This window comes from Anabrus simplex, chromosome 4 (assembly GCF_040414725.1).
Source record: "Anabrus simplex isolate iqAnaSimp1 chromosome 4, ASM4041472v1, whole genome shotgun sequence".
Lineage (NCBI taxonomy): Eukaryota > Metazoa > Arthropoda > Insecta > Orthoptera > Tettigoniidae > Anabrus > Anabrus simplex.
In genome coordinates this window covers 248,615,199-248,637,014 of record NC_090268.1, presented here as the reverse complement: position 1 = coordinate 248,637,014, position 21,816 = coordinate 248,615,199, and the positions used below count along the sequence as shown (strand labels likewise).

The 21,816-nt window shown below is 38.6% G+C and overlaps 1 protein-coding gene across 2 annotated transcripts in view; it reads left to right on the top strand.

Annotated features, from left to right (window-relative positions):
* Dbp73D (putative ATP-dependent RNA helicase Dbp73D) overlaps positions 1-21,816 on the top strand; it is a 169,539-nt gene that overhangs the window by 27,955 nt on the left and 119,768 nt on the right. The window contains exons 1-3 of one of the 2 annotated variants that reach the window (XM_067146426.2): positions 6,105-6,127; positions 7,817-8,270; positions 13,053-13,203. In XM_067146426.2, the coding sequence (XP_067002527.2) occupies positions 6,120-6,127; positions 7,817-8,270; positions 13,053-13,203 (613 nt within the window). In that variant the 5' untranslated portion in view covers positions 6,105-6,119. Of the gene's footprint in view, positions 1-6,104; positions 6,128-7,816; positions 8,271-13,052; positions 13,204-21,816 lie in introns of those variants that run through there. The other variant, XM_067146425.2, reaches the window with a different exon arrangement.

Sequence of the window (21,816 nt, the reverse complement as noted above, 5' to 3'; positions counted from 1 at the left end):
GGTTATGTTGAGCAGGGGGCCCTTAGAGTTTATGTTTAATATCATCATATCATTATTGATGTCTGTGAAACTATGCTTAGATTCTTCTATATGTTGGCCTATTGATGAGAAATGTGTGTTTTACTGCATTTATATGTTCATTGTAGCAGATGGCAAAGTTTCTGCCTGTTCGTCCAATATAACTTGTGTCACAGTTGTTGCATTTGATATGGTAGACACCTGATTGGTTATATTTATTGTTATTGTTGACTGTTTTGTTGTTGTGTATGGTGTTGGTGCTGTTGTGTATGGTTTTGAATACTATTTTCAGGTTGTGCTTCTTGAAGATATTAGTTATAGTATATATATATGGGTGTTGTTGAAGGTGATTAAGGCATAAGAACCATAAAGAAGATTGAAGAAGGAAATCCACGCAACACGAACTCAAATTTTAACAAGTGTTTTAACATATAAATACCATATTTTGATAGGTGGAACACATTTCTTGTCTGTACAGTACAATGCCTTTCAGCGTTCAGTCTGCAAGCCTCTGTGAATTTACTAAACGTCACCACAATCCTCTATTTGCAACTAGTGCTGTGGCCTCATTTAGTTCTGTAGCTCGTAATCTTTAAATCGTTAGAAACTGAGTCTAACCATCATCGTCTTGGTCTCCCTGTACTTCTCTTACCCTCCATAACAGAGTCCATTATTCTCCTAGGTAACCTATCCTGCATTCGCCGCATATGACCTCACCACCGAAGCCAGTTTATGTGTACAGCTTCATCCATAGAGTTCATTTCTAAATTAGCCTTTATCTCCTCATTCCGAATAACCTCTTGCCATTGTTCCCAACTGTTTGTACCAGCAATCATTCTCGCTACTTTCATGTCTGTTACTTCTAACTTATGAATAAGATATCCTGAGTCCACCCAGCTTTCGCTCCTGGAAAGCAAAGTTGGTCTGAAAACAGACCGATGTAAAGATAGTTTCGTCTGGGAGCCGACTTCCTTCTTACAGAATACTGTTGATCGCACCTGTGAGCTCACTGCATTAGCTTTACTACACCTTGATTCAGTCTCTCTCACTATATTACCATCCTGGGAGAACACACAACCTAAATACTTCAAATTATCTACCTGTTCTAGCTTTGTATCACCAATCTGACATTAAATTCTGTTTAATTTCTTACCTACTGACATCAATTTAGTCTTCGAAAGTCTAATTTTCATACCATACTCATTACACCTATTTCCAAGTTCCAAGGTATTTGACTGCAGGCTTTCGGCACAATCTGCCATTAAGACCAAGTCGTCAGCATAGGCCAGACTGCTTACTACGTTTCCACCTAACTGAATCCCTCCCTGCCATTTTATATTTTTCAGCAGATAATCCATGTAAACTACGAACAGCAAAGGTCTAACCCCTGTATGTGCCCAACCAAGAACTCATTCTACCCAATTGTCAACATAAATGCCGTTGATTGATTTTAATAATCTACATTTAATTCCATAGTTCTCCAGTATGGCAGACATCTTTTCCCTCGGTACCCTGTCATATGCTTTCTCTAGATCTACGAAACATAAACACAACTGCCTATTCCTGTCGTAGCATTTTCCATTTACCTGGCACATACAGAAAATCTGATCCTGACAGCCCTTCTGTGGTCTGAAACCACACTGGTTTTCATCCAACTTCCTCTCAACTACTGATCGTACCCTCCCTTCCAAGATAACAGTGAATACTTTGCCTGGTATACTAATCAGTGAGATACCTCGATAGTTGTTGTAATCCTTCCTGTTCCCTTGCTTATAGATAGGTGCAATTACTGCTTTTGTCCAATCCGAAGGTACCTTACCAATACTCCATGCTATCTTTCTACTCTACGAAGCCATTTCATCTCTGCCTTCCCACTATACTTCACCATTTCAGGTCTAATTTCATCTATTCCGGGTGCTTTATTACAAGGGAGTTTATTTACCATCCTTTCCACTTTCTCAAGCATAATTTCACCAACATATTTTTCCTCCTCCCCAGGAGCTTAGCTGTTCACAACACCACGAGGAAGATTTCCTTTACATTGAGAAGATGTTCAAAATATTCCCTCCACCTCTCCAGTGATTCCCTGGGATCTATTATGAGTTCACCTGAATTACTCAAAACACTGTTCATTTCCTTTTTCCCCTCCCTTCCTAAGATTCTTTATTAATGTCCAAAAAGATTTCCCTGCTGCTTGACCTAGCCTTTCCAGGTTATTACCAAAGTCTTCCCATGACTTCTTTTTGGATTCAATAACTATTTGTTTCGCTCTGTTTCTTTCAGAATTTCAGCATGGATTTTTACCTAATAGATCTGTTATTACAAATCTTGTAGGATTTACTCAGACACTGTATAATGTATTGGATAACAACGGAAGAACAGATGTTGTCTATGCAGACTTTGAAAAAGCATTCAACAAGGTAGATCATTAAATTCTTGTCCCAAAAATGCACCAGTTTGGGTTCTTGGAACCACTACTTCGAACGTTATGTACTTACCTGAAAGATCAACATCAGTTTGTGTCTTTTAAAGGCGAAATCTCAGACAACTTCATTAGTTACTCCGGTGATCCTCAAGGATCTAATTTGTGACCCCTTCTATTTTTAATTTTGATTAACGACTTGCCGAATAATCTTCGTCATGCCAGTTCTTTGCTGTTTGCTGACGATGTAAAACTATTTAAAAGTTATACATAACAAGAAGGATGAGGATGAACTACAGCAGGACATTGATCGTGTTGTCCAATGAATCATATGTCTCTCAATGTAAAGAAATGTAAATCGGTAACTTTTACCAGGAAAAAGAAAGGTACGATTGCGTTGTACTATATAAAAGATACCGAACTAGAAACAGTTTCGGCAATAAGAGACTTAAGAGTAATATTTGATGAAAAATTCACATTCAGCGCTCATATTACAAAAATAACAAACGATGCCAACCGTATGCTCGGGCTTATAATAAGGAGTTCTAAATTATTTACTCAATCATCGATTGTTATTCAGTTATTTACTAGCCTTGTTAGGAGTAAATTAGAATATGCATCTGTAATTTGGGACCTGTGTTCTAAAGAACAAATACATGCTATTGAAGTTGTTAAAAACAAGTTTTTGCGGTATCTGTATTATAATACATCTGCGGAGGTTCGGACCTGCCTTCGGGCAGAATAACCCTTACCTGTATTATAATACATATAAGACATTTTGCCCTTTTGATACATCAACACGGTATTTAAGAAGTAACTTTAACCTCACGTCATTGTGCAACAGAAGAATCATTATTTCTCTAAAAACGTTAAATAAAATTGTAAGAAATAAATTTAATTGCATAGAACTGCTCAATTTTATCTCTTTTCATGTTCCCCGAGCTGGGGCTCGCATGAACACAGTATTTCAAGTTCCAAGATCTAGAACATCTCATCACTTGAACTCGCCATTTATTAAAATGGTACGATTTTACAACACATTTGCTGCAGGAATAGATTTATTTTCTGTTTCTATTTATTACTGTCATTAATACACATTTAAAGGCCTGTGTTTCTAATTTCTAATTTATTAATTCAGACTCCTTTTTCTATATAATAGGTGCTCTTTAACGTATTTATTATTATAGTCACTTACTACTCTAGTTATATCCTTGGTTCAATTCCAGTATTTTTCATAGTGTAGAAATAATCATTGATGAACTTTGCATTGTCATTTTCTCTCTATATGTGTTTTCCATTCATTCTTCTTCCTTGTCTTTATTATCTTCAGCATTATTATTATTATTATTATTATTATTATTATTATTATTATTATTATTATTATTATTATTATTATTATTATTATTATTATGCATTTTCTTTACTTACATGTATGCATTATAAGTACTGTTGTGTTAAGAAGGTACTGTATTGGGCCTACTGCCTGTGTACTTTCAAAAAGACAAATAAATAAATAAATAAAATTCCCTGTCTACCTCGGCCCTTGTTTGGAGCCATTTCTTATAAGCCTTCTTTTTACATTTACAGGCTGCTCTCACTTCATCATTCCACCAAGATGTTCGCCTTTACCCATCTTTACACACAGTTGTTCCTAGGCATTCCCTTGCTGTTTCTACTACAGCTTCCCTGTATGCCACCCATTCTCTTTCTATATCCTGAACTTGCTTACTGTCTACTGTTCAAAACTTCTCACTAATCATATCCATGTACTTCTGTCTAATTTCCTCGTCCTGGAGACTTTCTACGCTTATTCGTTTGCAGACAGATTTCACTTTCTCTATCCTAGGCCTAGATATACTTAGTTCACTACAGATCAGATAGTGGTCTGTATCATCGAAAAATCCCCGGAAAACTTGTACATTCCTAACAGATTTCCTGAATTCAGAGTCGGTTAAGATATAGTCTATTATGGATCTCGTACCCCTAGCCTCCCATGTGTAGCGGTGAATAGCCTTATGCTCGAAGAGTGTATTCGTAACTGCTAAACCCATACTAGCACAGAAGTCCAGCAAACGCTTCCCATTCGCATTAGCTTCCATATCTTCCTCACATTTACCAATCTCCCGTTCGTATCCTTCAGTTCTATTTCCAACTCTCACATTGAAATCGCCCATTTGTACTATCCTATCCTTACTGTTGACCCTGACCACGATGTCACTCAATGCTTCATGAAACTTTTCAACTTCATCCTCATCTGCACCCTCACATGGTGAATACACTGAGACAATTCTCATCCTAATTCCTCCAACTGCCAAATCTACCCACATCATTCGCTCATTTACGTGCCTAACAGAAACTATGTTGCGTGCAATGGTATTCCTGATAAACAGCCCTACCCCATACTCTGTCCTTCCCTTTCTTACACCTCGTTATCTCCCCTTAGCCGAATATCATTTACTCATAGCACATCCAGATGTATCCTCTTTGCTGACTCAGCCAGTTCTTCTTTCTTTCTTCCGTAAGCCCCATTAATATTGATAGCTCCCCATCAAATTCCATTTCATTCGCCAAGTTGTTTCCAAGGAGTCCCTCGCCTGTTACAGTAAATGGGAGTGGGACTCCGTTACTCCCATAGGTCCGAGGCTTGATTAGAATGTTCTGAACTCGGTAAATTCATGAAGCAGGATGCTACCCTACTTACACATAGTCCGAGTGAGGATCTCTCCTATAACGGGTTATGGATCACCGGTGGGTTGTATAGTCCTCGCCACCTGAGCACAAGGATGGCCATGACTCTGAATATGTCCGAGATGCCCACTCCCATTCCAGTCCCGACTCTCAGGACCACTTACTAGGCCACTTAGCTGTTGCCCATGGTTCACGAACTAGGACATGACTACAGTAACCCACACCATGAACCATCATTTATGAATTTTTAAAAAAATTAAAATTGGATGAAAAATTTTAAAATTACACAAAAATCCTGAAAACTTTACAACAAGTTTGATAACATAATATTAAGTGTTACGATGTTTTGTGGATTTGCCGAGGTGAAAGAAGGAGCTGGGTGGAATAGGTCTCAACTACAGAATTAAAGTTAATTTAAAACTTTGACAAAGGTTATATTTTTAACAGACAACAAGGTTTAACAATTTTCATATAGACTTTCAAAACTCAACAAATAACAAGTCAGCAACAAGCCAAAATCAGGTACAAAGAAATTACAAGATTTTGGGGGTTATTACCAAAATGTGGGCTTCAAGCCCCAAGTATAATTCCTGAGCTCTCAGCTCACAACTACCATTGCTGAAGGGCATAAAACCCCTAAATACAAGGGGCACTTGCTCCTAATTACAATGTTAAGAAAAAGAGCAGACCCGCTTTCAATTTGACAAGCCTATCAAAGGCTACAACAAACTTCATTTCTATCTGCCCTTAAGGCACACCAAGAAACAGGGGTATTTGATACCCAACCTACAGGGCCTTTACATGAGGAAAATAAAACATCAGGTTAAGTTACTGGCCCATAATACAAAATAGAATGGAGGCGAAGCTTGCACTTCTAATACACTTTTGAAACCTACTTGGCACTAGGCCGCTTACGCAAGGGCTAATCCCATACTAAGGAGGTGACACAATAAGAAAACTTTATTACATTACGAAGAGAAGAAAAACGGTTATGAAAAGGTAGTCACCTCAAAACTATATGAGTGAGAGCTCGAGAGGGTTAGGCACTCTCTATTCCAATTTGTAGTTAAAGAGACGAAATTTTACCAAATGTCTATTACATTTCAAAGATAAGTTACATGAGAAAAGTTTTGAACCTGCCCCGCGGCTTAAACTGCTGAGCTAGCAAGAAATAAGGTTATTAAACGGCCATTACCTTGTGGATGAACTGCTGCCCGAAGAAAGAGGCGCTTCCCGCCCCTTGCTACATAATCACACACTAAGCAAGATGTCGATGAAGTGGCACCGAGACAAGAAAATCAGCAGTTTAAATACCCTCGTGGAACTTTCGAGACCTTTCAAGAATGAGTACCCACACCCCCCTCAACTTTATTGGATAGCTTAAAGCAACATATCCATATCAGAGAAGACATACGTTATTGGTCAAAAATTAATTAGAGAAATTCGGGATTGGCTAAATTCAAAACAAGCGGGTAGAAATGATTAATGTTGCCAACCCACAAACCACAGAACAAAATTTAGTAAGATCAAAAACTTATGAACACAAAACTTCTTCAAGAAGGTTCATTACTTTGCAACAGAGTGCGTAATCCTAGTTTTTTCTCTATAGAGACATCTAGAAGAGAATGTCCACACTTCTTGATACGGAATAAACAAACACAAATCAAAATAGACACAGTTCAAAACACTACAAGATTACCAAATCTACAGTAGTGACATCTTTTAAGAAATAGTAGAATTAGTTCAGTTTTCAAGGTTCCAAACTTCTCCTGTAGAGGAGTTTAAATTGGCGCAATATTTGAATGAGCGGCATGGAGGTGTACCGCCCGGTACATTAAGCATGGCACAAAATTTATTCACCTATCTTCAATATTGTGGGTTTGGTGCTTCTTTATATAAGTGTGTGTATTTCATGTACATCATCCCTTAAGTTATACAAATGGTTTTCTACTCTTTGGAGAGAATCTGTCAAGATGCAATTGAGATATCTTGCTGAACATTCATATGAGTTGATACTGATCGAAAATATTTACGAAGAAATGTTTTACTGCGTGGAACTCATGTAATTTAGATTTGTTTAGAAACTATTCTTAATTCAGATGTTTTGTATAGCACTACTGTTAGAATTAAATGTATTGTATTCTTTTTATAAAGCAATACTGTGATAAAATTTGATGTATCATTGTAAATATTTTAACTTGTTTTTAAGAACTCAAAATAGTGATCAAATTCACACAGTAGTAGCCTGATTCCATATTTTATATGCAAAATAAATTAGCGATCAGTGTGAATCTTACACCTTGTGAGGTTAAACCGATCAGCAATTAAATTATAGTAATAGATGAATTAAATAGAAATTAATTCAGGAATCTTCCATCATCAAAGTCATTAGTAAAAATTTCAAATTTGCATTGCAATTTATCTGAAGGGAAAGGAATTGTTTTAATTCCCAATTTTTTATTGGATTCACCCCAGTTTATAACTTTTTACTTCGTATATTTATGATAATACTCTAACCAACATTATCTATAATTTTTGCATGTATGAGCAATTCCATGTGGTTTTTTTTCAACATCCTGTGTGTTAAATACTGTGTATGTGACATTGTTTTGTTTGATTTTTTGACTCTTTCAATGAAGCAAATTATGTCTTAAGTTATTCATTATTTTTTAAAATTATTGTTTTCAGATTTTTGGGGAATGATAGATCTGGTGAAATTACTAGTTTAGAAGAAAGAGATCGTCTTGCCAGATTACTATCAAAAGTTGAAGAAAGGAAGCAAAAGAAAGATGGTTCTTCCTTGGTTACAGCCCATGGCCAAAAGTTTAAACATGAAACTGTTGATGACAGTACAGCAGTTGCAGATGATTCAGGGAGTTTCTTCTCTGGTATTAAAAAGAAGAGGAAGAAACATAAAAATGAAGATGAAATAATTAAAGATGAAATAGAGGACTTTATTAAAAGGAAGCCTAAGAAAAGAAAGATAATGCTTCTGGAAAATGGAGATGATGATGACAAGGACAAAGAAGCTGTTATTGCTAATACAGAAGAACAGTTGGTAGAAAGTGAACCTAGGATAGAAGGAAAACAAAGTGAAGGATTTACTATAATTGGAGGTGACCGCTTTCGGAAGAAATCAAAAGTATGTAATGGCATTTTAGTATCATTTCACAAGTTATTTGTAATTGGTTACTTTTATTCTTTTATACTAGAGTAAAATATTTTTTTTGTTGTTGTTATATATTCTTATATAGCTTCTTAAAATAAAATATGACTGTGGCTCAGTATCAACTGTACTAATTAAATAATAATTAAGTAACTTTGGATGTTGCTTCCTTTAATGCACTTGGGAAATCTTGTCATCAGCCTCATTCACCTTGTGAAAAGTTTTGTTGGCTAATCTGTGTCGAAGTGAATTATATTATGGCATGGGTATTTGTAATTAACTTTGCCTAAGATTGAGAAGAGTTGAAAAATGTAAACTACCTCCTGTTTTATGCATAAAATAGACCTTTCCTGTCTTAATACATTTTTAAAAAATAATATGAGAGTTTAGATTTCTTATAAGCCATATACATCGATGAGCAGTTGAATTAGAGATTGCTGCCACTAGGGAAAATGATGCTGTGGTCAGCCTGACAAATGCAATAGTATGGTGTGTCACATGACTGGAGGGCCATCAGATGTCGTACTGGCTGTCTGAGTAACAGTTGAGCACAAGATGAGCACGACACAAGATCTCAGTGCATTTAAAGGCAGCCTGATTGCCTGTGCCAGATGTATAGGCCATTGCATCTCGGACGTTGTGCAGGTACTGGGCTTTCCATGAGCCACCGCGTCAAGTGTGTATCTTGAATACATGGATTTGGGCTAAACCACTTCTGCCAGGGTCAACTGCTGTGATATATATGTTTATGACAGGGGCTAACCTGAATGGTAAGAGTAGATGAACGCACCACAGTGCAGCAGATCATTGACAAGTTCAATGCAGGCAAAAACAAAATGTGAGCAGCCATACCATACAGAACTGTTTCCACGTAATGGGTACAGAAACTGCTGTCCCACTAGGGTACCTCTATTCACTGCATGGCTCAAGGCACAAAGACTGACTTGTTCAAAAGAACACTGCCATTGAACTCTTAAAGCAATGAAAGAATTCACCTGGACAGATAACAAGCATGTGAGGCAATGAATCCCTCTTTCTAGCTGGGTAGAGTTCAAGCTAGTGGTTATGGTTTTACCCTCGCATGGGGACTGTTCACATGCTATGAAATGAGACCCTCTGGTACAAATGTCAATGTCCCTCACGAGCGAATGATACAGGAACCTGCTGTCAGATCATGGCCACCCATCTGTTTGCCCTCTGCACCCTGCAGGAGATCTGAACCTGCAGTAAGGCAAAGCACCAACCCTTCTCTTCCAAATTGTGGCTAATTGGTTTGTGGTGGTTATTGTTTTAAGAGGAAGTACAACTAGGCAACCGTCGGAGAGGAAGAAATGGAAGATCTGACACTCCGACAAATGGTTTTGGCCAAAACAAGGACCACGAAGGGCGTGAAAATGAAAGACTGAAAGACTCCCTAGGCCTCGAGTGATCTAATACTGTCGGGGTCAGAAAAGAGCAAGAGTTGACCAAGGAAGGTCAGATAGGATAGATGAAAGTGAGGAGCCTGGCACAAGTAAGTGGAAGCAATGCCAGGACTCAGCTAAGGGGCTCGTGGTTGTCAACCCATGCTCCCAAGTTAAGAGTCCCTGTGGCCCTTTTAACTGCCTCCTACGACAACCAGGGGATACCGTGGGTGTTATTCTACCGCCCCCACCCACAGGGGGAGCTAATTGGTTTGATGACCATTCTGTAAACATGAGGGTGCTTGTCTCACTTCCAGGTCACCCAACCCCAATCCTATTGAGCATATCTGGAATGCTGTTGAGAGGAAAGTACACTCTCAACGTTATGGGAGGCCTTACAGAGATTTGGATCAGTGTAGCTCCCCAGTGCTTCCAGTTTCTTATGGAGTCCATGCCATGCTGCCATCATCAGCATTACTACCCAGAAATCTCTAATGCACTTGCTCATCAGTGCATATATATGTTGTTCAAAAAGGGTGAACATTACATCAGAAGATATCTGGAACAGAGTGAGTTTTAAGATGGAAGTTACTAGGTTAAAGCATCCCCACCAGTAACACCGAGAAAAGCCTTAGATTTCTACATAAAAGCCGCTAAGAAGTAGTCAAGCTGAAGAATCTTTGGCAGGAAAGGAAAAGGCAAGGAAAAAACCTTGAAAGAGGAATGAGCTGTTGTGCTTTCATAGCTCATAGATGGCTGTATAATAATAATAAATGTGTTTGTGTCAGAAATTCACAGTAAATGAAATGCTAGTTACACAAGTATAAAAAAAAAAAAAAAAAAAGTTATTACTTGTTATACCCAGTAACCACACCATTGCATCATCAGCAAAAACCAGGGCATTAGTTGTTGGATCCTTTCTTTTAATCGCTTTTAAAAATTTATCCATTATGATTATGAAGAGAAGTGGTGAAAGACAACTTCTTTGCTGGACTCCACTCTTCGTTTCGAACCAACCTGACCTTCCATCCTGGACCTGGACACAACACTTGGTTTCATCACATAATTGTGCTCGTGCTATGATGTCATCGGGCACTTTCTTATGTCCCAAACATTCCTATATATGTCTGTGTGTTACATGGACATATGCTTTATCGATGTCCAGAAGAAAAGTTATAACTGTTTTACCCTTCTCCCAGTACTTCTCATAGAGCATTCTGGTGGCAAAAATGAGGTCTAAATCCATGTAGTTCCTCCTCAAGTGTAGGTTCAACATATTTTGTAATCCTGCTCTCAAGGATGGATTTGTATATTTTGAGGCCATGTGATAACAGAGTTATGCCTCTGTAGTTGGTACATTTCTTTCTATCACCATTTTTCAACAATGGGATGATGACTCCTTGCTTCCAGTCATCGGGTATTACATTCTCTTTCCAGATTCTATTTAGTACCCTGTACATCCACTGTTGTCCAACCTCTCCTAGTGCTTGGATCATCTCAACACTTAATTCATGTGATCCAGTTGATGTGTTGTTTTTCAGCTTTAATGTTGCTGTCTCTACTTCCAACCATGTCAGACTAGTGGTATTTGTGCTGCCAAAATCATAAGGTTCGTCGTCTAATGGAGTGACATTTTTATAACAGTTCAGCAAAGTTTCAAAGTGCCTTTGGAACTCCTGTAATATTTTGGTTTTATTCCTAGTCACCTCACCATTAGGAAGTTCTACAGATTGGATAGATTCATTTTGAGTTCTTCTACTCTTAACAATATTATATAACAGTTTTTTATTTCCATCCTGCGTTATTTTGGTAGCCAGATCTTCCTTTCATTTCTGCTTTTCAGCTACAACCAACTGTTTGACCTGTATTTTTTTTCTTTCTGTAAAGTGACGGCTTCTCCTCTATTTCATGTTGATCTCCCCGTGTTCTTGCTTGATATAAGGATCTTCTTGCATGGTTTCTATCTTTGATAGCCTTTTTAATATAATCATTCCACCAGGCAGTTTCTTTAGGTTTTCTTATTTGACTCTGTCGTCCACAAACTCTTTCTGCTGTACCAACCACAGCCTTCTTTAGAATATCCAATTCTTCATCTACTAATTTCAGTTCTTCTCTCGGCTGCAACCTGCGGACACCTTCCCTGAATTCTTCCTTTACGCTTGGCTCGGTTAGTCAAGTTTTTATTTTTAGAACTCTTTTGTTACAGACTTTGGGAGGTCTTTTCTCTGCAATAACTGCCACCAACAGTCTGTGGTCTCCACCAAGGTCTTCACTTGACATCATTGACATTTATTTATCCATACATTTTGATCTATCAGAATATAATCTATTACTGTACCTATTTTATCATCTGTGATTTTATGCGAGTCTCTTTTCTTGAACCAAGTGTTACTCACTATCAGGTTGTTTCTCATGCATAGATCTAGATGAGGAGATGGATATTGTGGACAACTTCCAGTATTTAGGTAGTGTTCTGTCGTCAGACAATACCACACATCAAGAGATTAGCAACTGAATACAGAAAGCTTCCAAATTCTATCATGCTGTACGTCAAATACTTTGGGATGAAACATTTCCGTTAGTTTCCAAGATCGGCTTGTACAAAATATATTTAGTACCTATATTGATGTAAGTCCTGGAAGCAGCAACACTTGCTGGACCAAAAAAGAGTCGTCTTCAGGCAACAAAAATGAAGTTCCTTCGTTCTTGTCTACTAAAAAACAAAAATGGATAAAATAAGGAATGTGGATATCCGGCAACAGCTTGGAGTGGAAAGAAGCTTGCTGGAGACTCTTAGAAGTGAAGAGATTTCAATGGTATGGTCACATGAAAAGAATGGACCCACACAGGACTCCTCGAACATACTACGACCACAATGTTCCTGGGAAGAGACCAAGAGGAAGACCTTGTGATGTTTGGGAAAAACAGATACTGAAGGACCTTAAAATTAAAGATGTGAACTGGCGTCGCATGTATGAGCAGCATCTGTGGATGGATAGGACAAACTGGAGGAGGCTCGTACACAACCGCACCCAGCTTGCTGAAGCGAAGAAATTATGGTGATGATACCCAGTAACCATTAATACTGTATTAAAAACTACGATTTCATCAGCTTTCTTCTGATTTAACTTTTAGCTTTAATCATTCAAATTGTTGAACTTTACTTGATAAGCTGATATTTCAAACTTTCATCAGTTAAATCTTAGTCATTTATTCTAAACTTGAGCTGATAGAGAAAATCAGGTGTCATATTTAGAATTAACAACCCAAATATACTCAAGAATGTGTCTTTGTTTTTTAGTTTCCTAGATATTATTTTGTGTTTGTTTATTGGAATTCTTTTTCTGTTTATTAGGTGAAACGTGTTCTGCCTTATTGGTTAGCAAATCCAACAATAATTTCTGTAAATCTTCAAGAACTGGGCACCTCTGTGGATGATATTCCTGGTCTTGATAGTGATCTTGTTCAGAGATTGAAAGAAAATGGTGTACATAATTTTTTTCCAGGTAGGTAGTGAATTTGTTCACTCATTGTTGATTATTGAAAATAAAATAATAATTAATATTCTCTGCAAACACAGCTTTTCAAAGTTCTTGGAGGTTAGGCATATTTTTGTCTGTACTGCTCACTACCCATACGTCTTTATGGAGTATACAAAGATATTGGGAGATTGATAATTTAGACATGTCCTCTCATGCTTTTTTACAACTTAAGAGGCAGTCCAGTTTAGAGACCTGTCATTTAAATCTTGCCTCTACAAGGGAAAATGCTAATATTAGGTGTATATCACATTTTAACCTCCAGGACAGTATTCTTACGTTTGGTGTAAATAGAGTTTTGCAGAATTGATTGTAAACTATTAGTTGACTCCATAAAGAAAATTCTCAATTATTGGAACTATGAAAACAACACTAAAACTACCGGTAGTTGATTTACAAAATTTTTCAGTTGAAATAAAATTATTAATTCATACATTTATTACCATAGCAATCAAAGACTGATGTTCTTATTTGAGTCATCAGTCCATGAACTAGTTTGATGCAGTTCTCCATGCCTCCCTATCCTGTGCTAACCTTTTCATTTCTACGTAACTACTGCATCCTACATCTGCTCTAATCTGCTTGTCATATTCATATCTTGGTCTGCCCCTACCGTTCTTACCACCTACTTGATAACCGGGTGAGTTGGCCGTGCGGTTAGGGGTGCGCAGCTGTGAGCTCGCATCCGGGAGATAGTGGGTTCGAATCCCACTGTCGGCAGCACTGAAGATGGTTTTCCGTGGTTTCCCATTTTCACACCAGGCAAATGTTGGGGCTGGGGCTGTACCTTAATTAAGGCCACGGCTACTTCCTTCCCAAAGCTAGGCCGTTCCTGTCCCATCATCACCATTAAGACCTATCTGTGTCGGTGCGACGTAAAGCAAATAGCAGAAATACTTCAAATTATCCACCTGTTCCAGCTTTGTATCACCAATCCAACATTGAGATCTGTTGAATTTCTTACCCACTGACATCAATTTAATCTTCGAAAGGCTAATTTTCATACCATACTCACTGCACCTATTTTCAAGTTGCAAGATGTTAGACTTGCAGCCTTTTAGCACAATCTGCCATTAAGACCAAGTTGTCAGCATAAGCCAGACTGCTTACTACATTTCCACCTAACTCAATCCCTCCCTGCCACTTGATATTTTCAGCAGATGATCCATGTAAACTACGAACAACAAAGGTGAAAGATTACAGCCTTGTCTAACCCCTGTAAGTACCCTGAACCAAAAACTCATTCTACCGTAAATTCTCACTGCAGCCCAATTGTCAACATAAATGCCTTTGATTGATTTTAATAATCTATCCTTGATCCCATAGTCCCCCAATATGGTGAACAACTTTTCTCTCGGTACCCTGTCGTACGCTTTCTCTAGATCTATGAAACATAAACACAACTGCCTATTCCTCTCGTTGCATTTTTCAGTTACCTGGCGCATACTGAAAATCGTCTGAAACCACACTGGTTTTCATCCAACTTCATCTCAAACACTGATCGCACCCTTCCTTCCAAGATGCGTTGAATACTTTACCTGGTATACTAATCAGTGAGATACCTCAATAGTTGTTGCAATCCTTCCTATTCCCTTGCTTATAGATAGGTGCAATTACTGCTTTTGTCCAATCTGAGAGTACCTTACCAACTCTCCATGCTAATCTTATTATTCAATGAAGCCATTTTATCCTTGCCTTCCCACTGTACTTCACCATTTCAGGTCTAATTTCGTCTATTCCTGCTGCTTTTTGATTATGGAGTTTATTTAACATCCCTTCCAGTCCCCAAGCGTAATTTCACCAACATAATTTTCCTCCTCACCATGAGCTCATTTGTTCGCGACACCACTAGAAAGATTTCCTTTTACATTGAGAAGATTTTTCAAAATATTCCCTCCACATGTCCAGTGATTCCCTGGGGTCTATTATGACTTCACCTGAATTACCCAAAACACTGTTCATTTCCTTTTTCCCTCACTTCCTAAGATTCTTTATTACTGTCGAGAAAGGTTTCTCTGCTGCTTGACCTAGCCTTTCCAGGTTATTACCAAATCTTCCCGCAACTTCTTTTTGGATTTGTTTCGCTCTGTTTCTTTCATCTATGTACAATTCCCTGTCTGCATCAGGCCTTGTTTTTAGCTATTTCTGATAAGCCTTCTTTTTACGTTTTCAAGCTGCTCTCACTTCATCATTCCACCAATATGTTTGCTTTTTTTCTTTCCATTTTTACACACAGTTGTCCCTAGACATTCGCTTGTTGATGCTACTACAGCATCCCTGTATGCCATCCATTCTCTTTCTGTATCCTAAACCTGCTTACTATTCACTGTTCGGACTTCTCACTAATTATATCCATGTACTTCTGTCTAATTTCCTCATCCTGGAGATTTTCTACGCTTATTCTTTTGCAGACAAATTTCACGTTCTCTATCCTAGGCCTAGAGATACTTAGTTCACTGCAGAGCAGATAGTGGTCTGTTTCATCGAAAAATCCCCGAAAAACGTGTACATTCCTAAGGGATTTCCTGAATTCGAAGTCTGTTACAATATAGTCTATTGTGGATCTGGTATCCATGGCCTCCCATGTGTAGCGGTGAATAGCCTTATGCTTGAGGAATGTATTCATAACTGCTAAACCCATGCTAGCACAGAAGTCCAGCAAACACTTCCCATTCCCGTTAGCTTCCATATCTTCTCTACATTTAGTTATCACCCTTTCGTATCCTTCTGTTCTATTTCCAACTCTCGCAGCATTGAAATCGCCCATTAGGACTATCCTATCCTTGGTTTTGCCCCTGATTACGATGTCACTCAATGCTTCATAAAACTTGTCAATTTCATCCTCATCTGCACTGAATACACTGAGGCAATTCTCGCCCTAATTCCTCCAACTGCCAAATCTACCCACATCATTCACTCATTTACATGCCTAACAGAAACTATCTTGCGTGCAATAGTATTCCTAATGAATAACCCTACCCCAGACTCTGCCCTTCAAGTACACTTTATAATCTGCTATCTCTTCCTTGTTATCTTGCCTTACCCGAATATCACTCCTAGCACATCCTGATGCATTCTGTTTGCTGACTCAGCCAGTTCTACTTTCTTTCTTCCATAAGCTCCATTAATATTGATACCCCCCATCAAATTCCATTTTGTTCGTGAAATTATTTTCATGGAGTGCCTGGCCTGTCAAATGAGAGTAGGACTCCGTTACTTCCATAGGTCCGAAGCTTGCTTAAAATGTTCTGAGCTTGGTAAATTCATGATGCAGGATGCTACCCTACTTACACATAGTCCAAGTTAGGATCTCTCTTCTAATGGGTTAGGGACCACTGGTGGACTGTATAGCCCTACCCGCCTGAGCACAAGGAAGGCCAGGACTCAGAAAACCATATAATCCCGAATACCACCCACCACCGAATAAGACCCGCAAATTTGAGGCAGCAAATTTCGGGAAAAAATAAAATAACTTGCATACCTATTTAATTATCTTTGAATATACCACAAATATAAATCCAAGCGACTTACAATTAATAAAATCATCACAAAAATCGTAAATAAAATTGATCCAATACTCAGATCACTCACAATTCACCGTCGTCTTCTGAAGTTTCACCATAGTGACTTTCGTCCCTGGCATCTTTCCACAAATAGTCATCCTCACCACCGTCCACTGAATTTGAAATTCCACATTTCTTAACCCATATGCACCCACCCACCCTGTGCACTGAATTGCTAGGAATCCACCATATTTTTAGTATGCAACCTTGGTGTTGCAAGCTTTCGGTTAAAACAGTATAGTGGGTGATCGACTGCATAGGACCTGTTTTATATTATTGAAAAATTCCACGCTATTGCTCATGACACAAAAAACAGAACAATACAGAAATAAAACACATAAAAAATCCCTTTGAAAACTTAAATTTTTCATTAACTTATCTTACCTCAGAAGTTCTGTAGTGTGTGGTATGGCTGGAAATGGTCCATACAAAGTGGAACTGTACACTGATCACACTGCCACCTGGTCTCCTTCCTCTGCTTGTGTTTCAGGCATACAACACACCGTTTTGTTGTTCTGGAACCCTTTTCAGCAGAGGGCTCCACTTTGATTGGGAAGTGGCGGCCAGTCAGTCTTGATGATAACTCTCCAGGTGTGACAGAACGTCTAGCTACAACCCCCTCTGGAAATGAATAACCAATAAGTTCTTCTACCAATTTCTGTTTGAAAACATTAAATGTTCTGTCCTGTTTCCCATTGATCTTGTTTTCTAGAACGCAACTAAAACACAATAAGATCTGAATGCCCGTTTACTTGTGGTATATTGAGTACGGTAACTGTATTCAAATCTATTTCAATACTCCATGTAAACGTGGTAAATATTTATGAGAATAAACGGCTTGAATACGACCCACACCCAAGATTTAGAACCAACTAGCTGGAATTCTACATTGTATACAAAATTCCAGGTTAGGTAGTGTACACGTTGTGAGCAAGATTGTATTAAATTGCAAAGCTCTTGACGTTACCCTAGAAACGCGACGGCAATGTCACCAAACATCTTTTCTCATATGACGAATGAGTTAGGGAATTTTCACTGTAATGGTAGACCCGTTTGCATACTATCAGTCACAAAAAAGTTGGGAAGCTTTCATTTTAATGGTAGACACTTACTCTCCACCTGCCTTTTTACATCCACAGAAAGACTGTCTTACTGGTTTTCCCAACTGAAATGAACAAACATTACAGTGACGTCAGTAGGAATGGCGCAATTAAAAGCAATGCTTTCATATGAAATACTCGATCAAATCACAACCCACACATTTTCTCACTTTTAAGGAACAGGTCTAAGCTCCCGATATTACAGTTCAAAGTTTCAGAGCTGGGATGACCAAGCCGCAGACAGCCGTGATACGTGACACTCTTCGTCTTTTTTCAGCGGGGAGGAGATCGAATAGTGGAGACTCCTGGGGCAAAAATCATGCCCTTTTACTAATCTATTTCCTAGGAGTATACGATGAGTCGGTAAATATCAATTCACTATACTGGCGGTGGGAAAATCTATCTGACTTGAAGGCAAATTTCTCCTCCATGCCAGAGGAGAAACCCCCTCTTCACTGATAATTTGGAATAAAATTACTGTAGAATTTAATAAAAGTGAGGAGGAAGAAGCTTAAGAAACGGCTCTTTTCAGGGTTGAATTTCGAGTCATTTGGTAGATTGTGGTGCTATAATTTGAAATAGGCCTAAATTGTTATTCTAGACCAGACCTTAGGCCTACTACTTCTACTACTACTAAGTGAGCCTCTGCCTTAAGTATGCACACTGCTCATTGAAAACAGCACGTCAGAGTGGGGATCGAACAGCTGGAATACTATGATGAACCGGTGTGTTATGTACCAGCTGTATAAGAAAATGTATGAACCAGAGGAATGGTATGCTAAAGAGGAATGTTTTCTAACTCCCCGGCTATTTTCCGCCAGTAATCAATCAGGCTATTATACTCGGTACGACCGGGCGAGTTGGCCGTGCGCGTAGAGGCGCGCGGCTGTGAGCTTGCATCCGGGAGATAGTAGGTTCGAATCCCACTATCGGCAGCCCTGAAAATGGTTTTCCGTGGTTTCCCATTTTCACACCAGGCAAATGCTGGGGCTGTACCTTAATTAAGGCCACGGCCGCTTCCTTCCAACTCCTAGGCCCGTCCTATCCCATCGTCGCCATAAGAACTATCTGTGTCGGTGCGACGTAAAGCCCATAGCAAAAAAAAATACTTGGTACGCAGCAGTAATCCCATCTATCGGAGTTGAGAGGCAGCATAAGAGATAAAGAACATCGCCACTAACAATGGTCAATGTAATGTTATTATTCATCAATGTTATGCGCTTTCGATATTATAGGCCTTCACATTTAGTTTTCTTCCGACTCTGAAATACCACTCCTAACATAGTCGGTACGGTAAAACTGAATAAAATATACATGGTCAGAAATTGTATTCTCTGTAACATCTGTTATGTAGTACTTTTCAGTAGGACCAATAACATAGGTATTTAAAAATTAAATTTTAGGTGCCTTCCCCTAAACTACAATTTAATCCAGTTTGAATAAAATTGTTTATAGCTTAGACTGTAGTTTCTTATTCGCCGTCTCTATAGGCCTATACCGATTTTCATTAAATTCTGTTAACTCTTTCTCGTGGCTCGGCGTTGATATGGACTTAGCAACAAAAATACAAATTCATGAATATCTGTGTTATCATAGCCGGTACGGTAAAAATGTATAAGACATAAATGGTCGGAAATTTAATTCTATATGACTCGTTCTGTAGTATTTATCAATACGACCACTTCTTCTTCTTCTTTTCCTACCGCTTTTCCCACACCTGTGGGGTTGCAGGTGCGAACTGCATCGAACATGTTGATTTGGCCCTGTTTTACGGACGGATGCCCTTCCTGACGCCAACCCTATATGGAGGAATGTAATCACTATTACGAGTTTCTGTGGTGATTGGTAGTGTAGTGTGTTGTGTGAATATGAAAAGGAGAGTGTTGAGATGGACACAAAACACCCAGTCCCCGAGCCAGAAGAATTAATCAGAAGTGATTAAAATCCCTGACCCAGCCGGGAATCGAACCCGGGACCCTCTGAACCAAAGGCCAGTACGCTGACCATTCAGCCAACGAGTCGGACATCGATACGACCACTAATAATGTAAATATTTGAGTATTAAATTTTAGGCTTTCCTCCAAAGTACCATTTCACTCAGCGTGAATAAAATGATGTATAGCCTAGATTTTAGTGGCTCGTTCTCCGACTTTGCATATAAATTTTCAATGAGATACGACCACTATTAACGTGAATATTTAAGAATAACATTTTTGGCCTTACCCTAAACTACCATTTCACTCAGCGTGAATAAAATTATTTATAGCCTAGATTGTTGCGACTTATTCCTCGACTTTGCATACCAACTTTCAGTAAGATATCACCACTAATAACATAAATATTTGAGAATTACATTTTACGCCTTCCCCTAAACTACCATTTCAATCAGCATGAATAAAATTATTTATAGCCTAGATTGTAGCGACTTAATCCCCGACTTTGCATGCCGATTTTTATTCAATTCTCTTCAGCCGTTTTCTAGTGATGCGTGTACATACAGTACATACATACATACATACATACAGACAGACAGAAATTACAGAAAAGTAAAAATTGCATTTCCTTGTTACTGTGGACATGACCGATACAGAAATACCATTCTTTTCAAATTCTGAGCAATGTACAGACAAAACTCTTATTTTATATATATAGATATATTGGGGAAAAAAGTGCGGGTGGTATTCGGGATTATGCAGTATGTCCAACATACCCACTCCCATTCCATAGCAACTGGTATCCCGACTCTCAGGACCACTTACCAGGCCACTCAGCCGTTGCCCATGGTTCAAGAACTAAGACGTGACTACACTAACCCACATCATGAACCATGATCTGTTCTCTCACTAGCAGAAATTTCTCAAAACTTTTCTATTCTTAAAGGGCTGTAAATGTCATTCTTTCATCACATTTCCCACACCCTGATGAAGTCGCGGGTGCGAACTTCGTCGCATGTGTGGATTTGGCCCTGTTTTGTAGTCGGATGCCTTTCTTGATGCCAACCCTATCTGAAGGGATGTGTGTTTCTGTGGTGGGTAGTAAGTAGGGTGGTGTGATGTATGTAGATGAAGTATTAGGACAAACACATATGCACAGTCCTTGAGTTAGAGGTATTTACCAAATGCAGCTCAAACTCCTGACCCATCTGGGAATCTATCCTATGGCCATTTGAACTGAAGGCTTCGATGCTGACCATTCAAACAAAGGAGCCCAGACTACTGTAAATCTCCTTAATCTACCACTAAACATTTTATACTGTTTGTTGTTATGAATATGGTTTATTTGTTTTTTGTTAAAGAAATGTAATTGATGGATGAAAATAAAATTTTTCGATGAATGGCCATACCATGTTGAATACACTGGTTCTAGTCTGATCACTGCATTTAAGCAACATTAGGTGTGGTTAGCTCTTGGATGGGAATACCACATGCCATTGGCTCAATTCATTTTTACTGTCTTGCCAGTTACCTTGCTATGGTAATGAAGGCACCGTAACGTGTCCACAAAGACGCACACATAATGCTGTCTGTTGGTACAGTTATATTTTCACATTTATTTACAAGTTAACACACAAATGACCTTAATCACAGTATCACAGCAACACACTTCACACCGAGAACATTAACAAAGCCTCCATTTTAAAACAACTGAATAACACAGCACATCAGAGGTTACAACCTTGAACCACAGTTGAAACAGATGACTACAGACTGCCTACATCGGCATGTCAGCCTAACCACAACACGTGTTCACCAGTGAAACTCCTACTAAACAATAACTCTCCGTTATCGTCAAGACGAAATGCTGAAGACATTTTAAAATGGCTCTTGATGAAACCCGGAGAAGTGACAGTACCATTGGACAAGCAGTGAAAGTGTGAAAAAACAGTAAAATATGACTTGGAGGAATTAAAAGTGTTA